Raw genomic sequence first — 21,637 nt, forward strand, 5'->3', positions numbered from 1 at the left:
GAGGACGCTAGGGTTTGGTCCTCGCGGCCTCGGCAGCTGCTTTGGGGCGCCATGAGTGATGATGATTGATGAGACGAGATACCGAGACTCGAGAGTCCAAGACGAGTGGAGGGGAGACTGGGAGAGAGAACAAGCAGCGACAGACCGACAGCTGGAGGTCACTCACACCGGCTGACCGGCAGCGCTCCCAGTCCCCTGCCGCTCCCGCTTCTACAAGGACAGAGAGATTTTTTGATTTTTTTTTTGATGAAAAAGGCATTTTGAATTTTGATTGATGGCGGTCGTTCTGAGACATGTGAAATGAAACAGAACTCGACGGAAAGGACGCCTCCTTCCTCCTTGCAACTGAGATCAACTTTTCCTCCTCAATTGTTGTCTGAGATTGTTCAAGAGTCAAGACTCTGAATTGATCTCATTGAAGGCCAATTGTGTTACACAGCAGCAAGAGCGGCACTGAAACTAAAACAAGTTTACAACATAAGAATGATGTGTATATCTATTAAAAAAATAAAAAATGTTTGTGTGCAAAGTAAAAATTTAAAAATGTTTCTTTGGGGGAGTCCTATAGTTAATGCTAGAACAAATGCATATGAGAAGGAAAAAAATAGGAACCAAGCAGATTTGATACTCAGACAATTATTCAAATCTCGAGAGCAATTTCCTTTTTTTTTTGAAAGAACTGGCAAGAGCTCTGCCTTTTATTATAGGTAGGAGCAAGAGTTTATATACAAACAGTCCTCATAAGGAGGAAAAAAACGGACTAAAAGAGGCACAAATAAAGGGGCAACACTCTAGCCGATTATCCTTAGGGCCCTCCTTCTTTGATCAATGTCCTCCTTGATTCTTGTCGCCACCCCTTTTGCTGATTCAAACGCATTGTTGAAGATACGTCGGTTTCGTTCTTTCCACAAGTTCCAGCAGGTATAAATGACCATGCCATTGAATTTCCTTGTTTGATCCTTGCTGACTTTGGATGCAGCTTGTTCCCACCATGTGTGGAAGTGATTGGGCTCATCATGTGTTTGCAATAGCTCTGTGTTGACACTTTTTCAAGTGAAGATTTGGTTTCAAACAGCTTTGGCGAAGGTACAGTTGAAGCAAAGATGTATGGTTGTTTCAAAGGGGCCATTGCAAAGCACGCAGTGGTCATGGTGGGGCCATTGTCTCTTCTACAAATTATCTGCCGTTAGGATCTTTTCTTGGATAAATATCCACATGAAGACTTTGCATTTATTTTCCGAGTCCGCTCTCCAAATCAGTTTTGAGTTGAATATGTTGTAGGCGCCCCTAAATTGTATTCTGTAGGCTGAGCGGGTAGTGTAGGAGTCGTCTGCCATCCAACGCCATGTAATAGAGTCATTGGCGCCCTCTTGGAGTTGTATTGACTGGATTCTAATCTATAAGGATATGAATTCTTCCATATGATGGGCTGTGTTGATCCTGTTCCTGAACCTGTTCGTCCAACTGTTATTTTGCAATTTTTGTCTCTCTGATCTCCCTTTTCTTTCCATCAAACTAACTAAAGTTCATATGTCACAATCACAACATAAAGATGATCTCGTGTCAAGTATGAAGAAGGTACACTCTGTTCAGAATGTTTCATCTGTAATTTGAATCTATAAACGGCATTGCTATGTTCAGAAGTATGCCTTATCGACATAGCGGTACAGCAAGAAAGGGGGAACCATGCTCGCAAGGTAGCAGTATCAAATCAGTCAATAATTCAACGAGAACTAGTAAGATGCTAGCATCATATTGCTACCAAATCTGGATAACAAAGTTGTTTGTTATGTCAAGTGAAATTAGTCTATAATTCAATAAAAACCAGTAAGATGATAGCATCATTTAACAATTAAAGCAGCTTAGTAAAGAGGCATTTTCTTTCTATTATGATCAATGATCGTATACTGTTTTTTTAGTTGTGTTCGATTCACTTAGCAAAAGACGTGTTCAGCATCTAAAAATAGCATCCTTGCACGTATCTGACAGTGCTTAAGTCCTACTAAATTAATTGTTTATTGTGAAAAAACTGGTGAAAAACAATTGAAACTGAATGGACTTATCTGAATGTAACGAAAAATGAACAGGTACATAAATGTGCAGCAAACAATAAACAGATTCGTTTGAGAAAAAAAACTAAAAGCAGATAGGAACTCTACTGAATGGAATGAGTCTGAATATAAAAGGATTCTTTTTTATTTTAGCGTTGAATGTGAATGGACTGAAACTGTCTGGGAAAGAATGCTCGGTAGAAAAATCTGGTTATAAAAACAGCTGCGTAGAAGATGCCAAGGACAACATCACTGGAGGAAAAATCAGATCAGGCAGAGATTTTTGGGCGCGATTCAGATGTGAAGAGCAAACATGCTTTGACTGAGACTGAGATACATAAACATGGATGAGATTGAGATGGACACAGATTCAGCTCCCCGGCAAAACGAGCGGAGACAATACAACATCTGCTAACATCTTGTGTGATGGCAAGACAAGTATGGTGCAAATTACTCACTCCATTGAACTCAGCTGATTCAACTCCCGGCAAAACGAGCGGAGTTTTGCTAAATGGTGGCGCAAGACGATCAGCAGAGTGAGCAAGGAACACAGGAGAGGAGTGAACTCTCTAATTATTTTAGGAGCCTGGATTATTTGAAAACATAGAAACACATGTGTGTTTGAGGGGGTTTCTCCTTCACTGAGCATGCTTTGGAGTGAGCTAAAGAATGAACATAGTCTCTGGTGCATGGCTGGGGCAAAGAAGTTCCTTGAGCTTGGTTTGGCGTTGGCTGACTAGGGCTGCTTAGTTAGGGTCTAGCTTCAGCTGATTATGAGTTCAGTAAAGATGTGTGTAATTGCCTCACTCATATTTGGTCCCCGTATGAGTGAGCATCCTGTTAGGGACCCACCCTATTTTTCTTCTCTATAATACAATGAAACGCAGCTCTCCTGCGTTTTAAAAAAAAGCTTCTTCAAGGCACCACGTACCTTTTTTTTGCGAAAAAGAGGAATCTTTATTTAGCGAGCACAAGGATTACAATCATATTTCAAGAGGTCAACAACGCACGCAGGCGCTTGCCTCAACCAAGTCGCACTATGGACATTTCGTCTAGCTAAATGAGCAAGTTCATGAGCAACACCATTACAATCCCTCTTAACCTTTTTAATCTTCCACTCGGGCAGCAGCTGCAAATATTCTTTAGCTTCAAGGATAGTCCACCGGAGCTCCGACCTGTCCTCCCTGCCGTCTCCTAAAGCAGCGACCAATCTGGCAGAATCAGACTCCAAAATAGTTGGTCCCGCACACCACTTTGAAGCTAGCCTTAGACCATCCACGCACGCCTCTGCCGAGGCACATCGAAGCAAGACACGCCATGCCGTTAGGAGGACTTCGCCCTTGTGATTCCTGATCACAACTCCAACACTGGCTTCACCAGTAGCGTTCACAAAGGACGCATCAACATTAACTTTAATCCAACCGGCTGGAGGAACTTCCCAGCTCTGCTTTATGGCCAGCATACTGCTGAGTCGGGGCTTAGCAACCCAACACTTCGCCTTGCCTTTTTCATCAAGAGACTCATGTTGACTGACCTGCAACAGTGTATCTCTATAATTCAGCAAGAAAAAGACCGATTCAGAGATGGAGGTAGATCCTGAGTTGTGCGTGGCATTATTATGTAACGACCAGGCTCTCCATAGTATGAGAATGATCAAGTCTCCTTGCTCCTGAGTGCATTTATCCAGCATCAATGACAACCAATCAGGTCCTGTCTTCCTGAACAGCTTCTCATCAGGAATTGGCCAATGCTCCCGCATAGCGCATCGAAGATTTCTTGCTTGTGGGCACTCCACCGTGGCATGGTAGCTGTCCTCCACAGCACAATTGCATAACGGGCATTGTGAATCCATCTCAAGCTTTCTAATAAATTTATTTTTCTGTGTCGGTAGTATGTCTCTTGCTAATTTCCAAGCGAAGATGCGGACTTTTGGTGGGACAGCAGCATTCCACACCCTGCTCCATAGCTTACGCTCACCGTCAGGTGTCGAGCTCGTCGCCGTTGCCCGCGGGCTTTCCTGCAGACTTAGGCCTAAACGATAGGCGCTGCGAACAGTGAAGATTCCTGATTTTTCATGGAACCAGGCTAGGACATCCTCCATTCGCCGCTCTGGTAATTTAATCTGTGCAATAGCCTCAGCGTCAGCCGGATTAAAAAACGTTGTAATCTTGCCATAATTCCATCCCCGACGGTCACTGTCCAGCAGGTCTGACACCCAATGTAACCGACACCTACCTCTTCTTGTGGTGGCCCTGCAATTGAAACCCCGTGGAATCCAAGGGTCTCGCCGAATTCGGACGCTAGCTCCATTACCTATTCTCCATATTAAACCTTGCTTCAGCAGGTCCAGACAATGCAAAATTGCATTCCAAGTTGGTGACGCATTTGCTGGAGTCACCGTATTTATCAAAGATCCCCTTGGGAAATATTTCGCTTTAAGTAAGCGAGCACACAGACTGCCCGGCTTGTCTAAAATCCTCCACGCTTGTCTGGCCAGTAGGGCTTGGTTGAAAATTCTCAAGTCTCTGAAACCCAGCCCACCCATGCCCTTGCTTAAGACTAGCTCCTTCCATGCAACCTAGGCCGTTCTTCTTTTTCCATGCTCGGAACCCCACCAAAAATCTCTGGTAATTGATGTTAGGCTATCACAGAGTGTCAGAGGTATTTTAAAAACACCCATAATATACGTGGGGAGCGCTTGAGCAACAGCTTTAATCAACACATCCTTTGCTGCTGTAGACATATGTTTTTCTGTAAAATCATTTAATCTTTTGCTCATCCTGTCCTTCAGCGATTGGAACTGTTCGCCTTTCATTCTTCCTGAAGGAGTTGGCAGACCAAGATACTTTGTTTCAAAAGCTCTTGTTCCCACCCCAAGAATGTGCTGCACCTGTGCATGAGTTGCTGTTTCCTCGTCGCCTTTAAACATAATAGAGCACTTTGAATTGTTGATCAGCTGGCCTGTACATCTCTCATATGTATCAATAGTATCTTTAACTTGCATGGCCTGATCGACATCCCCTTTGAAAAACAGCAACGTGTCATCGGCAAACAATAGATGCGACACACCTAGTGCACCCCTACAGATTCTCAGTTCCTGTAGTAAATTCTGCTGCACTTTTCTATTGATTAACTTTGACAGCCCATCAGCGACAAAAAGGAATAAATAGGGGGATAATGGATCACCTTGGCGTAGACCACGGGACGGGGTAAATGGTGCTGTCAAGGCACCATTGAAGCGAATCTGGTAGCGCACCGATGATACACACGCCATCACTCGATGCACCCATGAACTCTGAAAGCCCAGCTTCAGCAAAACACTGTTAAGAAAACCCCAGTCCACCCGGTCATAAGCTTTGGATAAATCCAATTTATAAGCACAATACTCGCTGCGGGAGTCACTGTTTGTATTTATCGCATGTAAGCACTCGAGGGCGATCAATGCATTATCTGTAATCATCCGCCCTGGAATGAATGCGCTCTGATTTGGGGAAATAATATCCTGCAGTAAAGGTCTCAATCTATTGACCATGCATTTAGACACAATTTTATAAATCACATTGCATAGACTGATTGGCCGAAAATCTTTCATAGTTTCTGGGTCCGGCCCTTTTGGAATGAGCACTATACATGTATCATTTACCCCAGCCGGCATCTGACCCGTAGCAAAAAAGTGTTGTACCGCCGGGACAATGTCCTCCTTGAGCAGGCTCCAATTCCTTTGAAAGAAGCGTGCAGGATAGCCGTCAGGTCTCGGAGCTTTCAGTGGCCCAATCTGAAATAATGCATTGCTAATCTCCTCCGTAGTATATTCTTTGCATAACTCTGAATTCATCTCTGGAGAGATGCACTCCTCAAACAGGTCTACTATCTGCTGGGGATCCACAGCCTCGTCCTTGGAAAACAAGGTTTCAAAATAATTAGCTGCTTCTTGCTGCATAGCCCCCTGGTCCGTGCACCAACTATTATCCTGAAGTTTCAACTTTTTGATATGGTTTTTCTTTGCTCTCCCTATTGCTTTACGATGAAAGATTTTCGTGTTTCTGTCACCTTCCTTCAGCCACGTGATGTGTGATCTCTGAAGCCACATCATTTCTTCTCTATATAATAATTCATCAAGCTCCCTTTTTGTTTTCAGAATATGCTCCCGATTTTGGATTGGGTCGTCAGCTTCCAGGGTCCCCAACAGAAGCCTAAGGCGCTGCAGCTCCTTCCTAACATGGCCAAACTTGGCCTTTCTCCAGGACCCCAGCGCCGACGCAACCTGCTGAAGCGAGTCAGCTATACTCCCCAGATCACTCCCGGGGTTTCTATTGAGCCAGGTGAAAGGTCGAGATGGCGCACTAGAGGGGGGTGAATAGTCCTTTCTAAAACTTATCGCGTCGGCTAACCGAAACAAATGCGGAATTAAAACTATCGGTCTAGCCAAGACTACACCCCTCTATCTAAGTTCTCTAGCACCTTGTAAAAGATCCTAAACAAGCAAACAAGGTGCTACCTTAGCAAGAGCTCACCTAATCAATTCTAGGAGCAAGGTCACACAAACCTATGCAACTAGTACTTTACAAACCGAGGGAGCTCCTACACAAACTAGTGAGGCAAAGCGCACAAAGCCTAAGCTCACTAGCAAGCTCAATAACAAGGCAACTAATGCCAAATTAGAGAGCGCAACTTACTTAGCTACACAAACTAAGCAATGTGACTAACAAGGTTACACAAACCAAATTAGTCACGCAAGGAAACTACTTCTAGCTACACAAGCAAGAAGGTAACTAGCAAGCTACACAAGCTAACTAATTACAAGAGCAACTACACAAGCACAAGTATATGAATGTAAGAACAAGCTTGTGTTAGGGACTTGCAAACCAACGGGAAGAACAATGTTGACACGATGATTTTCTCCCGAGGTTCACTTGGTTGCCACCAAGCTACGTCCCCGTTGTGTCGACCAACACTTGGTGGTTCGGCGGCTAAGAGGTGTTACACGAACCTCGTCCCCACTAGGACACCGCAAGAACCTACCCACAAGTGAGGTAGCTCAATGACACGCACGATCCAATAGAGTTGCTCTTCGCGATCCCCGCAGGGTGAGCACCGTACCCCTCACAATCTCTTCTCCGGAGCACCGCACAATCTCCTTGCGTGCTTCGACGGAGTCACAAGCCACCAAGCCCGTCTAGGAGGTGGCAACCTCCAAGAGTAACAAGCACCACCGGCTTGCAACACGAACACCTAGTGCCACTCGATGCAATCTCTCAATGCAACGCACTAGAATCACTCACTCGCTATTGATTCGCACTCTTGCAAGCACAAGTGAGTTAGAGGCCTTCCTAGCACTCCCCAAGCATGGACACTAAGTCCCAAGGGTGCTCAGCACCGGCCAAGGCCGGCCACCACTTCTATTTATAGCCCCAAGGGCTAAACTAGCCGTTGCCCCTTCACTGGGCAAAACACGTGAGCACCGGACGCTCTCAAGGAGCCACCGGACGCTCAACACCCAGCGTCCGGTGCTCAGCTGACCGCCACGTGTCACTAGCCGTTTGAAGTCGACCGTTGCCGCCAACGGCTACTTCGCACGCGCGCCTGCACAGCACCACCGGACGATGGGCACCGGACGGTCCGGTGCTCACCGGACTCGTGCGCCGAGAGGGTCGCCAAACAGCCCGCACACCGGACGCTGAGCACCGGACTCACTCCGGTGCGTCCGGTGCACTCTGCTGCACCCGACAACACACCGGACGCTAAAGGCCAGCGTCCGGTGCCTCCGCGCTGAGCGTCCGGTGAGTGTTTCCAACTGAGAAACACTCTCGCGACTTCTCTAAAATTTCCCACCGGCGCAATAGAAAATATGCACTTAATTTTCTCAAAAAGCGCCGAGGAACACCACCTCCTTTGTAAAGTGTGCCAACACCAACAAGTGTACACCACCAAGTGCAAGTGTGTTAGCATTTCACAAATATTTTTCCAAAGGAGTTAGTCTCTCAAACTTGCCATGCCACTCGATCCTAACACGTATGCAAAGTTAGATCGCTCAAGTGGCACTAGATGACCGATATGCAAACAAGTTTGCCCCTCTTGATAGTACGGCCATCTATCCTAAATCCGGTCATAAACTTCTCTACACACCTATGACCGGTGAAATGGAAATACCCTAGGTTATACCTTTGCCTTACGCATTCCACTCCATCTCCTCCAATGTTGATGCAACACATGCACCAACCAATCACCAAATGATATGATCCACTTCATATCATCACATGACCGTATTGGTTCATCGATCTTGACCTCACTTGCTCTTCACCGTTGCCTTGGTCCATCGGCGCCAAGTCTTGCTCAAGCTTCACCGTCACACGCGGTCCCTCGCTTCAAAGCCTCCGACTTGCCCTTCACTCTTGCAACCGGTCCATCAAGCCAAGCCTCATCTTGATCTTCTCCACCTTGGTCACATGACTCCATGTCATGTCTCATATGTAATGAGCTCCTCCATCATCATATAATCACCTGTGGACTAATCTCCTGTGTATCTCACATAAACACTATTAGTCCACCTAAGTTGTCACTCAATTACCAAAACCAAACAAGGACCTTTCAATCTCCCCCTTTTTGGTAATTGATGACAACTCTACAAAGATATGGAAATTAAGCTTTTTCAAGCTAGCACTTCACACAAGTGTAAATTGCTAACTTGTTTTGGATTTTATGCTACTTATCCAACAATTAAGCTCTATGTTAAAATTTGGATAAGCACCATAAAACCCTACTAAGTGCTAAGGTGTATAGAATAAACCTTTGTAGCTCGATACCAAAATCGATAGCATTTGAAGCATTCAATTGTACACCATCCTTAGCACCATGTGTAGCTAGACAACAAAAACACTAGAAACCCCGTGAGATCAACATTATAAGCAAGGGTCTAGTTTTTACTTGAAGAACACAAGTCTAGCTACCAACCTATGCATGCTAGTTATCATATCATCAATCAAGTTCTATAACTAGCATACACCAAACAAGCATGCATATTGATTTTAGAAACTTATGCAATGCAAGCAAGCAGTTTTGAGCAACAAGGCTTTGTGATCTGACCTCGAAGAGTTCAAGTGAGTCACCGTGGCTTCTGGGAACTTCATACTCCACTCTGAATTTGCAGTTCCCCGATCCAATCTGACTCTAACATTTCGTCGTCCCCCTTGATTATTATTATAGGTCCAAGGAAGGCCACTGAAGCCAATGTCTTCAAGTTCACAGAAATTAAGAGCCTCCCTGAAGTCCATCATTTGTCTGTCCGGTCTTGGGCAATCTGAAAAATGCTCATGTTGCCATAGAGCTTCATTAAAATCCCCCATCACAAGCCAGGGCCCTGCCCAATTTCCTTTTAGCCTACAGAGCAGATCTCACATAAATTTCCTATTTTCTACACGAGGCTCTCCATAAACAAAGGTGGCTCGCCAAGGAGCCCCATTCAATGTTTCATTAATCAAAATATCAAAAGCCCGCGCTCCTTGATAGAGAAGCGTTACATTTATTGACTCATCCCAGAAAAGAACTAGACCACCACTAAGACCGACACTACTGACTGCAAGACTGTGGCGAAAACCAAGTCTCCAAGAGATGTTTCTAGCTCGACTAGCACACATTCTAGTTTCGGAAAGAAAAACTAACTTGGGTAAATATGACTTGACAAAGCCGCAGAGTTCGTGAATTGTCCGTGAGTTACCCAGCCCACGGCAGTTCCATGCTATCGCATTCATGGCTCCTGACGGGGCTCAACGTGAGCTCCCGTCAGGGTGTTGAACTCCATGCCTCCCACCTTGGTCTTCTTTGCTGGTGATTCAGTGTTCTGGGCAACAGCAGTGGGTGCACCAGCCTCACCACCCATGCCCGGCAACTGCCTACTGTATTCCTGCATATATTGGAAAGTCTCCAGCACTGCATTAGCATCTACCAGTTTCTTGCTCATGCGCACTTTGTCAATATCCCTGGAAACACCTGGCCCTTTGATCCCCAGCTTACGATCGTTGCCACTCTGTTTGCCGGATTTGTCAGTAGCCATACGCTCCTTCACTGACGGCTTGATCGAGCCTTTCGCTCCAGAATCATGCAGTGAGACTGAACCAGACTCCCCACTAGGAGCCATGAAGGAGTCGAGGCCGGATACCCTTTCCTTGATAAGTGTTGCATTCAGGTCCGGTGTCTTACCGTCCACAGCTATCTGCTGCACGCCATGAGCCAACTCATTTGCAACCTCCTGAGGAATAGCAGCCGCCGGAGGCGCATCAGACCGCCCTGCAAGATCAGCACTGCCTGTCTGTCTAGCTGCACCAGCGAGGAAATTTCCACGCTGCTCAAAACCAGAGGAACTCTGCACAGATGCAACCTTATCCTTTTGCGACCCACTGAAATTGAGGCCCCGTTTCGCGCTGGTCTTCATAGCTTCAATGGTCATAGCCCGGCTAGCCATCCTCCTGAGCGGTGAGGCCCGCAGGTCCGTTCCAAACCTAGCCCCTTCCTCAGACTCCTCCTCCGGACACTCGCGGACAGCATGCCCAATGCGCCCGCAGTTGAAACAAAAGAAAGGTATACCCTCATACTTAGCTTGAAACTCCAGTAACCCGCAGCCGCGTACCTTGATTGGGACACTTTTCTTCAAAGGGCTAGCTAGCGGAAAATCAATCCTCACTCTCTTAAAATCTTTGACCATATCCCCCACTTCCAACACCCTTCCCAGCTTACTCCCAAGGGCATGAACGAAAGAGTAAGTGCTCATACCAACAGGAATGTCATACAAGCGAACCCACACCAGAATGCTTGTGATGATGACATCCGATAGCTTTGTGAAACCATCATACTTCACCAGAATAAGGGCATCCCCCTATGCTTCCAAGGACCTCCTTTCAACACAAACTTCATCGTCTGCTCAGATCCAAATTCCACCAAAAATCTATTCTCTCTGTTGGAACTCGAGAGCTCCGATGAGCTAGAGCGGCGGCTCACGTCGACGTGGTGACCACGGCGAGTTCACGGTGTATTGGAAACTATAGTAGACAGAAACAAGAATATGGCGGCGCCAACAGATGCACCTTTTAGGTTTTTATTCGTGCCCTTTTATACACATATGCATGCACGATATCTTGGCCAGATCGCCAAGTATCCCCTCGCGCCACGCCACACATCGTGCGCGTCACCGTTGCTCAGCGGTGCGCGCCGCGTGCGCAACACGCGTCGTGGCGCGATCTAAACCAACTCGGGCTACGTCGTGATCTAGCACGCCTTCAATCACGCGTCTCCCCTACCTTATTATGCATGACACAATTGGAAATAAAGATTACAATCTTATGCAGCAAGTTTAGCTAACACTCTCCGATCAACCTCGCCTTTACTTGTTCCTGAGCGCCCCAAGCCGCGCTCAACTCCATGAACATACCCTTCGTATTGTAGGCCTGGCTTGAGTAGTAGAGCGCCACAGCCATCCAACGATTGTGAACTTCAGCCGCTACTTCCTCTTCATCAAACACAAACTCCTCCTCACTATCCACCTCATCCTCGACTTGGTTAGAGCCATGGACAACCAGCCTGTTATCCTCCACCTTGTCATCGACTTCCGATGGCACCTTCTTCTTCATCTTCAGATCCTCCACGCCATCCCCCTGGTTCTTCAACTTCATGATCTCCACACCGTCCCCAATGGGTGGCGCCGGTGGGAGAACGCTCTTTATCCCATCCTCAGTCTGATCTCCCAACACCCCCTTCTCAGTCGAGGGTTCAGTTCTCTCCGCCATTGCTTCACAGATCGAAATCCTAGCAACACACCCACCGTCGGATCGGATGGGCAACCTCCTCACCGGAGATCCCGTATCACCCCCACCAACGATGGCGCCCGCCGCAGACACGATCAGATGTTGAAGCTAGCAGGAGAGAGCAAAACCCTAGACCGGCGGCTGGGTATATAATCCGCAGGCAGTGAAACAATACCCCTTAATCTCTGATCTGACGGCGCACAACACCCTAGAAGGACGACAGCAGAACAGCGAAGTGCGTGAGAACGCACGGCCACTCGCAGCCCAGACCCAGATGGATCCGCTGCAGTGGTGAGAGCAGTTGCCGGCGGGACGCCCCGGCGATGACCGGCGTTCCCTCACCGATGAAGGGAGGATGCCAAAGCCCTAAACCCTAGGCGGCGGCATGCAGTCGCCTCAGAATCGCCTGAGTCCACGCTCCGTCATTTCTGGAATCGGTTTGGGTGACGTTAAGGCACCACGTACCTTAGCTTCTCATCTCTACCATACACCATGCATCCAGGGGCTGCAAAGCTTCTTTCTCACAAGCGGTCAACCAGCAGTAGCATAATGTTTACAAATACAAATTTATGCAACCAAAAAAGCATGAGTGTGTACTCCTAGATTATAATTTTTTTTTACTGCTGCTAATACTCCTACATCGTTCCACAACCAATGAACATCTACAGGTTCATGATAATGAAACTAAATCTTTAGACACAAATAATTTGTCCATCTTCCAATGACAAATCATATCTTAACTCACTGCAATTTAGGAGCAACAAAGTCTGCTAGCAAACAGCACAGCCATTCAACTATAGGCTAATAGGCCATTACACTTTACACTTGGGCCACAAAAGACTATAGTTAGGTAACAAAAGACTATAGTTAGACCACAAAATACTACCGTTAGCCCTGCATAAATTTCTCTCTAACTAGCTAGAATAGAGCAGCAGAATCATAAGTCCAAAACTGCCAACAACAGGGTACTCTTGAAGCACATTTGCTTCTTTGTTGCCATCATTCTCTCCTAGAATATGAAGCTGCACACCATTCTTTTTCTTTTGCTGCTGCAACGAATGGTGACAATTAGTTCAAGTATGATGACAACATTATAAATATCAATATTGCAGCATACCTTGGAAACTTTTTTTGTTGGTGTGGCAGATCTAGTTAACTTGCGCCTCACCTTGCGTAGCTTATCAATCCAAGTTCTCTTTCTCCTGGGATTTTTAGACTGGACCTCTTTTTTTCTTCAACTGAACAACACTAAGCAAGTCATCTTTTTGTTTCACATTTGACTCAACATTTTCTTGGTCCTTACATGATATTTCATTTATCTCAGTAGAAGAAATATTGAGTTTATCCTCTAGCTGTTGTGTACCAAGGCAATCAAGTGCATTATCTAAGAACAAACAACATTCTGTAGAGCTAGCTGCTTTATATGCCATGTTGTGAAATTTATGAGACAAAAACTTTAACCGAAGTTGAGCTTCCAGTTTTGGATTTTCTACCACTTTTCTTCCTTGCCTATCTAGAATACTTCCATTGCGAGTTTCTGGTAAGTGAAGGAGGTGATTGTGTTCAAGCACAATAACAGTGACTTCATAATTATCCTGTCCTCGATCTAAAGTAAGGGTCATTCGAGCTCTGCAATCAGTTCCAGCTCTAAAACACTTTGTCACATGGTCTGTTTGTCCTTTCCTTCGATGACTCTCATTGGAACAAACATATCTGCATGAAGTCACCTTACTGTCAAAGGTGCTTACATTTATGTACCTTTTCCTCACATCAAACCCCATACGACCACCATATGCAACCCAGAACTGCCAAGACTCATCTGGATTTCTAAACCTCAAACTCAGTTCCGGTATCACCTTGACAAATTTCTCCATTCCTATCCGCAGCACTCACAGTTGCACAAAACAGTGTTTTGGAATGCCTGAATCTGAAACGCCTATCTGAAATTAGTAAGGCCTTGTTTAGTTACCCAAAAATTTTGCAAAATTTTTCAGATTCCCCGTCATATCGAATCTTTAGACGTATGCATGGAGTATTAAATATAGATGAAAATAAAAACTAATTGCACAGTTTGGTCGGAATTGACGAGACGAATCTTTTGAGCTTAGTTAGTCTATAATTGGACAATATTTATCAAATACAAACGAAAGTGCTACTATTTATATTTTGCAAAAAATTTTGGAAGTAAACAAGGCCAGCTGAATGCTTGAATATGAAATTAGTAAGTTGAATGTCTGAATATAAAATTAGTAAGCTGAATGCCTTAGGTGGTTCAATGAATCTGAAATTAGTAAGCTGAATGCCTGAATATGAAATTAGTAAGCTGAATGCCTTAGGTGGTTCGTCAAATCTGAAATTAGTAAGCTGAATGCCTGAATCTGAAACTCGTAAACAATCGTAGGGATGAAGGGTGTACCAGCAGCGGCGAGACTTCGACCAACTCCTCGCAAGGCAGGACGGTGCGGGAGATGGTCCACGGGTCTGCACTTCTGAGAGCACGAGCTCCTCCTCCCTCTCCTTCGAACTCGGGGACGAACAGTGAGGCCCCGTTTACTTGCAAATTTTTTTGCAAAACGTGAATAGTATCAATTTCGTTTGTATTTGACAAATATTATCCAATTATGGACTAACTAGGCTCAAAAGATTCGTCTAGTCAATTCCGACCAAACTGTGTAATTAGTTTTTATTTTCGTCTATATTTAATACTTTATGCATACGTCTAAAGATTCGATGTGATGGAGAATTTGAAAAATTTTGCAAAATTTTTTAGGAACTAAACAAGGCCTGAGTCCGCGATGAGGTGCGCAGCAGGAAGGTGACACCAGGAGGGACGCGCGGCACGCCGTGCGGCAGCGTGGGAGAGCAGAGGGACGCGCAGCACAGCATGTGGCAGTGCGACGTGCGGCGGCGTGGGAGAGCAGAGGTCCGCGCGGCATAGAGTCCTCTCGGCGCGAAGGAGGAGAGCGGCGCGGGAAAAAATTGTGAGTGCGCGCACTATGTGCAGGTCTCCCACCGGGTGAAAAGGGGCTCTTTATTTTTTTTGCCACCGGTGAAAAAGGGCCTCCTTGGCAGCCGTTGGATGGCAAGTTTACAGTAGAGATAGGTAGCTATGGTACGTGGTGCCATGGAGAAGCTAAGGCACTAAATCTGTGTCCGATTGAGATGTTCTGAGATAATAGAATAGTCACTCCATGATGACAGGCAGGCCCGTACATAGGGCAGCACAAGTGGGGCGATATCACAAGGCCCAAAAAAAATAAGGGCCCCAAATTTTATTCAAGTGCATATTATACATACATAATTTCATTAATACAAATTAGGTAATGTAACTCTTAGTATACTAGGAGGATTCCCCGCGCGTTGCTGCGGGTATGAAGGGGAATATAAATATGGTCTCACTCTAGTCTATTGAGTCATCTATATATATTTTTAGTAGTTAGTTTCAGAAGAGAAAGAGAGGAGATCACGTGAGAGAATAATTGCTAGTAGTATGCATGCATGATCATGTCTAGGTATAGCTGCATCCACTACTGAAACCATTTGTGAGTGGGCATTTAATTGCATGCAGTAGCAGGAGAAAATGGATGATGATGTGGCGCAAGGAGGTGCAAGAGAATTAGCTTAGTGGGATTTGTCTTTATAGGATATATAGATACCCCATGTAATGTTTTATGTCGTAAGAACAAAAGGCCTAGGAAGACGCATGAGGATAAGGAAAGAATACTTAGTATGGTTAGAAAAAACATATGCTACAAAATATAAAGCCCCGGTTTAACTTGATAATTACTAATTTCTCTCATAGCATACCATATATGGAAAAAGTTTTGACATTAGAATGTACTCCTAATTATAAATCCAATTTAACCATTTTTGTTTTACAACTTTTCATACAATTAGGCTGATCATTGACCAAACGTAACAAAGTTCAAATCTCAAATAATGTGCAGCTTATATTTTGAGATAAAGGGAGAATAAACATTCAGGACTCTTTTTAAGTTTTGCACCAGGGCCTCAAATTCTTAGGGACGGCCCTGATGACAGGAAGGAGCTTACAAAGCGAAACTGGCTCAAAACGCAATTCCGAAAATAAAAGGACATCTATAGAACGTGAAAAAACATATTTTGGTATTTTCCAACTTGCCGCAAGCTTCTAACATCTCATTCTCCAATAGGATGGGATTGAGATGTAGATCAACAGAACAACCTCGTAATCGTCGGCCGCTGGTGAAACAAGAAAGGTTTGGGAAGGGGAAGCCAGAAGGCAGTGTCGGCGCGGCGGGGTTCGGGTCTACGAGGTTATGGGTATTAGGGAGAGGAAAAAAAAAGAGCGTAGCTATTGCAAATCGCTTGGCTGAAAAGTCATGGCAAGCAAATTCTACGGGCACTCAAGAAATGCGGGGCAACAAGTTACGCAGTGTATATGAAAATTGGGAAATACAAGGAAATCAGACAGGAGTTGACCAGCCCGAATCGTAGAGCAGGTCCGGGCGGACGTATATGAGGCCAATTTTTCGCCACAATTGTCCATTAGGAATTTCTTGAGATACACCACTCCACGGAATAGAATCAATGGATCATCGCGTGGAAAATGCAACGTTTTTTTTTGTTGTTGTAATAAAGAAACTCTTGCACATCTTATTGGATCTGATGACTCATCAGCTGCAAATGTTACAGTCCCGCTCGATCGACAACAGAACAAAGTTTGCAATACACAGACGACACCACGAAGACGAAAACGAAACAAAAACACACGGGAAGGGAGGGAGGGGGAAAAAAACACTCCATCGAGCTCAGCAGCAGCAGCAGGCAGCGAGCGCTCAGCACATTGATCACTTGCCGGCGCCGACCAAGGAGAGCAGCGCGTCCCTGTAGTGCCCGTGCGCCTTGGCCGCAATGGCGTCCTCCAGCTTGGCCCCGAACTGCTGGTGGTAGGCGGCTCTGATGTCGTCCATGTCGTGGTCCGACCGCGTCACGGCCACCCTCGTCAGTGCCTCCTTCCCGTGGTGGTCCGCGCCGTCCCTCAGCGCGCCCTCCATCACCTGGCTGAAGTACTTGGCCGGCGCGGCGAGGCACAGCACGGTCTCCAGCAGGGTCGTCGTCTCCTCCTCCCCGCTGCTCTGGCTCAGGTCCTCCTCCACGTGCCGGCCGTGCATCTCCTTGTAGTACTTGAACGTCTCCACCAGGTGCGGCTTGCTCCTGGTGGTCAGGATCCGGACCACCTCCTCGTTCTCCACCAGCTTCTTCCCGCCGCCGCCGGCAGCAGCCGCGCTCTTCACGGCGGCGCCCAGCGCCTTGGCCTCCGCCTTCGCCACCTCCTCGTTCACCCGCGGGCCCTCGTACCGGTACGCGCTCACCAGCCCCACCAGCAGCTGCATGCAAACATTTCGCGAGTCATCATCAGGGAGCTTTGTTGCCAGAGCGAGCATGCATCGATCAGAAATGGCGGTGCTCATCGGCGGCGGTCAGTCACAGTCAGTCATATATCAGTGCTCACGCTGCAGTAGGGCTTGTCCCTGGCGCGGTACGCGACGTCCTCCTCGAGGGAGTGGTGGAAGAGCGCCTGGTACGCGCGGCGCGTGCCCAGGAGCTCGTCGGCGGACCGCGTGCAGGCGACCTCCACGACGATGGCGGGCGGGTGCTGCTGGTGGAGGACGTGGTGCGCCAGCCGGGCGTCGCGCTCCCACGGGTGCATCGCCCACAGCACCATCAGGTTCTTGAACCGCGCGAACTCGGCGGCCAGGTGCAGCATGTACTCGTCCTCGCACCGGTCGATCTCGCCGTGGCTCTTGAAGAAGCCCGGGAAGCCCTTGCGGAACCCCGACCGCTTCTCGGGCTGCTTCCGCCACCGCGCCAGCGCCGACACCATCGTCGGCTCATCCACGCCGAGCCCGCCAAGGCCTTCACACACAAATTCATTCTGAGCAGAGAGCACCGACGACGACGACAGAAGGAAAGGAGCATCCAGGTATTTTTCAGTGATGCCTACCTGAGAAGGCCCTGGTGAGCTGCTGAACTTCGTCGGCCATTGCCTGAATCGACAACAAAAACTGGAGCAGAGGAAGACGATGAGTGAGAAACAGAGGATTGCTCTACTGCTCTGGTATGCTTCTCGAGTTCTTGAGGATGATCTTTATACTGCAATGCAAACCGTGTGGTTTGGAATAGAATTATACAAAGGGCAGTGCTGGAAATTCAATATGCCTGCTTTGACATACGTATACAATCTCTGCAGCTAATTTATTATAAAAGGGCCGTCAATAGTTTACACATGTGTAGGTATGTGCTTAAGCATTAATCTAGCTCTATTGTGTGTGTCCCCGTTGAAATGGAAAGGGGCAGAAAAAAGAAACTAATTGACAGCTCAAGGACTGATCGACGGGTTGGTCGTGCAACACGGGGAGCCGTTGGGGAGGTGTGACAGTGCGAGATGAGGAATTGAGGACTGCAAAAATGCAGACACAGTATAGCTGATCTCCCTTGTTTATTACCGGCTGAGGAAGTCACCATCATGCTGAATTCTTAAGGTTTAGCAAAGTTTTAGCACAAAATTTACTGCATTTATGGTGAAACTTGCCGCTTGAAACTTATCATGTACTCCCTCGGGGCCTGATTGTAAGTTGTTCTAGTTTTCCAAGATATATAGCTTTGGTACGCAGCTAGACATATGAAATTTTTTATAGCAACAAGATGTATAGTTCACCTAACATTTTCAGCAAAGTAATGCTAATAAAATTCAATATATGATAAAACCAAATAAACTAAATATAATATAAAGATAAGTAATAGAAGAAGAAATTAATGCATTAAATGGACAACCTGTAGGAGAACTAAAGCAGACGATGACATGAAAGGCCCCATCTGCTAATCATGAATATATATGCAGGAACACATCACATGAGCAGGCCATGTCTCCAAATACTGTGAAATTGTACAAATCATTGGTGAGAAATATCTCTCCCTTTCAGTTTTAGGTGTTCAGTCCCATCGTTATCATGGTCCCTTGCATGCAATGTTTTGATCCTCATGTCATGGTCCTAATCCACTGGGAACATTAGGATATCTGATGCAATGGATACCTCCACTTCCTATCTCATTTTGAATACAAAATAGAGCTCAATGAAGAAACCAGAACTATTTAAAAAGGAAGCATATATATAAATATGTTGGCTGATTTTAAAGCTACAGGAGATTTTATATGGACTGGACCCTGACATGAGATTATGATCCAAGTATTACTTTATTTTCATCAAAGAATGAGCCAAAAAAAGAGAGCAAAGGCTAATAAATTGCTAATGCAAACAGTACAGACCACACAGTCCAGCTTGTCATCCTTATCATCGCCAATAGCTAGCATGGCACCAGCATTACTTATTGTCATCTAATAATCATGGTTGGTTTGCGTCAAGTTCACGTAGTTAGGACATATGCTCCTCAAATACGATCACAGGACGCGTAGTTTCGCTAAAGAAAGTTGAGAAGAGCCACGAAACAACTCCTGTTTATAGCGTCTGTTTACAATGTCAATGACCAGCAACACCAACTCCATTGTGCGGTGCCTTATTGTCTCTGGCACATTGATGCCAAATCATGCAGCAGATTTTATGAATGCCGTATCACAAATCGCCATTCCATGTCAGCGATAATGGCTATGCTGCTGGCCTGAGCTGCAAGATTTAGTTAAAAAATAATTTCTGAAAAAAAAAACCATGCCCATCACTGATTTATGTGGTCTTGATCGCTCACATTATATTATTACAGTACGTCTTGATCGCTCACATTATATTATTACAGTACTGACGTCTTCGAAAGCAAAGGTGTGAAAAGGGAGACTCTTGTCAGAAGCTTCTAGCATGCTCATCAGAACTAGAAAGACCATTTCGCCAACGTGAGAAACATGCAGTACTGTCACGGATAAGCAAGCACCCATCGTTCTTGGGCACAATTAACTGGGGCCAACAATGTGTCCCCTTCAAATCGTGGGCCAAATGAAGTCATTAGCCATCGAGGTTGGGTAGGCCACCTTCTCAATCATGGAGGAGGGCAATGGCCGCACGGGGAAGGAGTAGGACTATACGATCCGTGACACGCGAACAAACAGATCACCACTAATAATTTCAGGGAAAAAAATCTGAGGTGTTGATCTATTTGCACAAGAAAACATTGGCCATTTGCCACAGAGCTTGGCTTGTGCATTTTGCTAATGACTAATGGTTGCCTAGTTGCTCGATTATCGTTTAGCTAATGGGTCTGGCTGTGTGTTGGCGACCAAATTATTCAACTCTGTGTGTTTAAAAAAAATATTCAACTCTGTCTGCAACTTTTTGAGTTGATAACCATTAGCCCGATGCTTGCGATCCGCAAGAACATTATATATTTTTGGATATGGCGAGCAGATGGTCTATTGTCAACTCCAGCATCGCCAACTGTATTTGTATGATTGATATTTCTTTCAAACACTTGTGTGAGAACTATTGATGAAGCTGTCTAATTACTTTGGCGCTAAGATTTTTGGTTGTTGCGTTGCATTCCCTATTTGAAGAAGAACTTTGAAAGTGACTAAAGTGACAGGGAAAGAGGACTAGTAATAAACAAACGTGCGCGTTTCACATGCAGAGCAAAAAAAATTATGATGTGCTGTGCTGAAGGAGAAGCGTTGTGAAACGTGCACACAGGACAGATGCTGGAAAGGTTCTTAATATTATTTGTTCTCAAGCCCATGATATTCCTTCTTGTATTCCAAAGCTAAAAGGTTAAATGCATATCTTTACACAGTGAGCTTTCCTCTGCTTTTATTGAAATCCTCTTTTACATTTTTCTAAGACAAGCCCCTTTAAATTTTTATGACAAAACCTTATGGGCTAAGGAACGATTTAGGTTTCCGAAGTTTTCACCATTTCCCTTTTGTTACTAGACATCGTTTTGCGCATTCCCTGTCCAGGTCAGGAAGGAAGGTAAGTTTTCCATCTGAGCAGACAAATAATTTATTACTAAACTCTACTCAAACAACACACCAGAAATACTATGAGCACTTGAGTAAAAAGAGCGCCTGTAGCTCAGTGGATAGAGCGTCTGTTTCCTAAGCAGAAGGCCGTAGGTTCGACCCCTACCTGGCGCGATTTTATTTTATTTTTTCTTGCAGTTCAAAATTTACCATTTTATTTTATTTTTTCTTGCAGTTCAAAATTTACCTTATTTTAATTTTCCTTGCAGTTCAAAGATCCAATGGTTGAAAATTTGATGCAGCTAGTTTCTATTTTTTGTGCTCATGTTATAAAATTTTGATGCAGTTCAAACAGTCAATGGTTGCTGGATTATTTATTCTAATATGGTTCGATAGCTTATAAGATTTGGGAGCAGGGCAGGCTCAGGACTCAGGAGGTATTCATTGAATTCCTATTTTTTTTGCTGATCAGTAGTATTTAAAGTTACAACCAATTATACATGTTGAAAAAATAAGTTGAATACATGTTCTTCAAAATTTAGGCTCACCTCTGTTTTGGAGAATGGTGTTCTTGCCGTGCTGTAAAAGCCAATTAATTTTCACCTTGTTTTTTTTAACTCAGTTTTTTAAATCCGAAGCCACCTTTCAACCCCCCCCCCCCCTCCCCCTCCCTGTTTTAGACCTTGTTTGATTAATGCCGAATAAATGAATTAAAGAAAAATAAAAAGATGATACTTACCCTTGACCATATCCCAATCATCTCAAATTTCACTGATGGTTTATTAAGTATGTTTAACTTGTTGGAGTTTCCTTAAATTTAAAATATCTACAAACTTTGTTATATTTTTTTT

The 21,637-nt window shown here is 45.3% G+C and overlaps 1 protein-coding gene and 1 non-coding gene across 2 annotated transcripts; one reads left to right on the top strand and one right to left on the bottom strand.

The window, feature by feature from the left end:
• On the bottom strand, positions 16,428-18,164 carry LOC110430077 (annexin D4). Its single transcript, XM_021447011.1, has 3 exons — positions 17,832-18,164; positions 17,340-17,743; positions 16,428-17,214 (listed from the first exon to the last, which is right to left on the bottom strand). The coding sequence occupies exons 1-3, from the start codon at positions 17,869-17,871 to the stop codon at positions 16,675-16,677; spliced, it is 984 nt and encodes a 327-aa protein (XP_021302686.1). The 5' UTR covers positions 17,872-18,164; the 3' UTR covers positions 16,428-16,674.
• On the top strand, positions 20,888-20,960 carry TRNAR-CCU. Its single transcript has one exon. It is a non-coding gene; the product is annotated as a tRNA-Arg (tRNA).

The sequence above is a fragment of the Sorghum bicolor genome, chromosome 9 (assembly GCF_000003195.3).
Source record: "Sorghum bicolor cultivar BTx623 chromosome 9, Sorghum_bicolor_NCBIv3, whole genome shotgun sequence".
Taxonomy (NCBI): Eukaryota; Viridiplantae; Streptophyta; class Magnoliopsida; order Poales; family Poaceae; genus Sorghum; species Sorghum bicolor.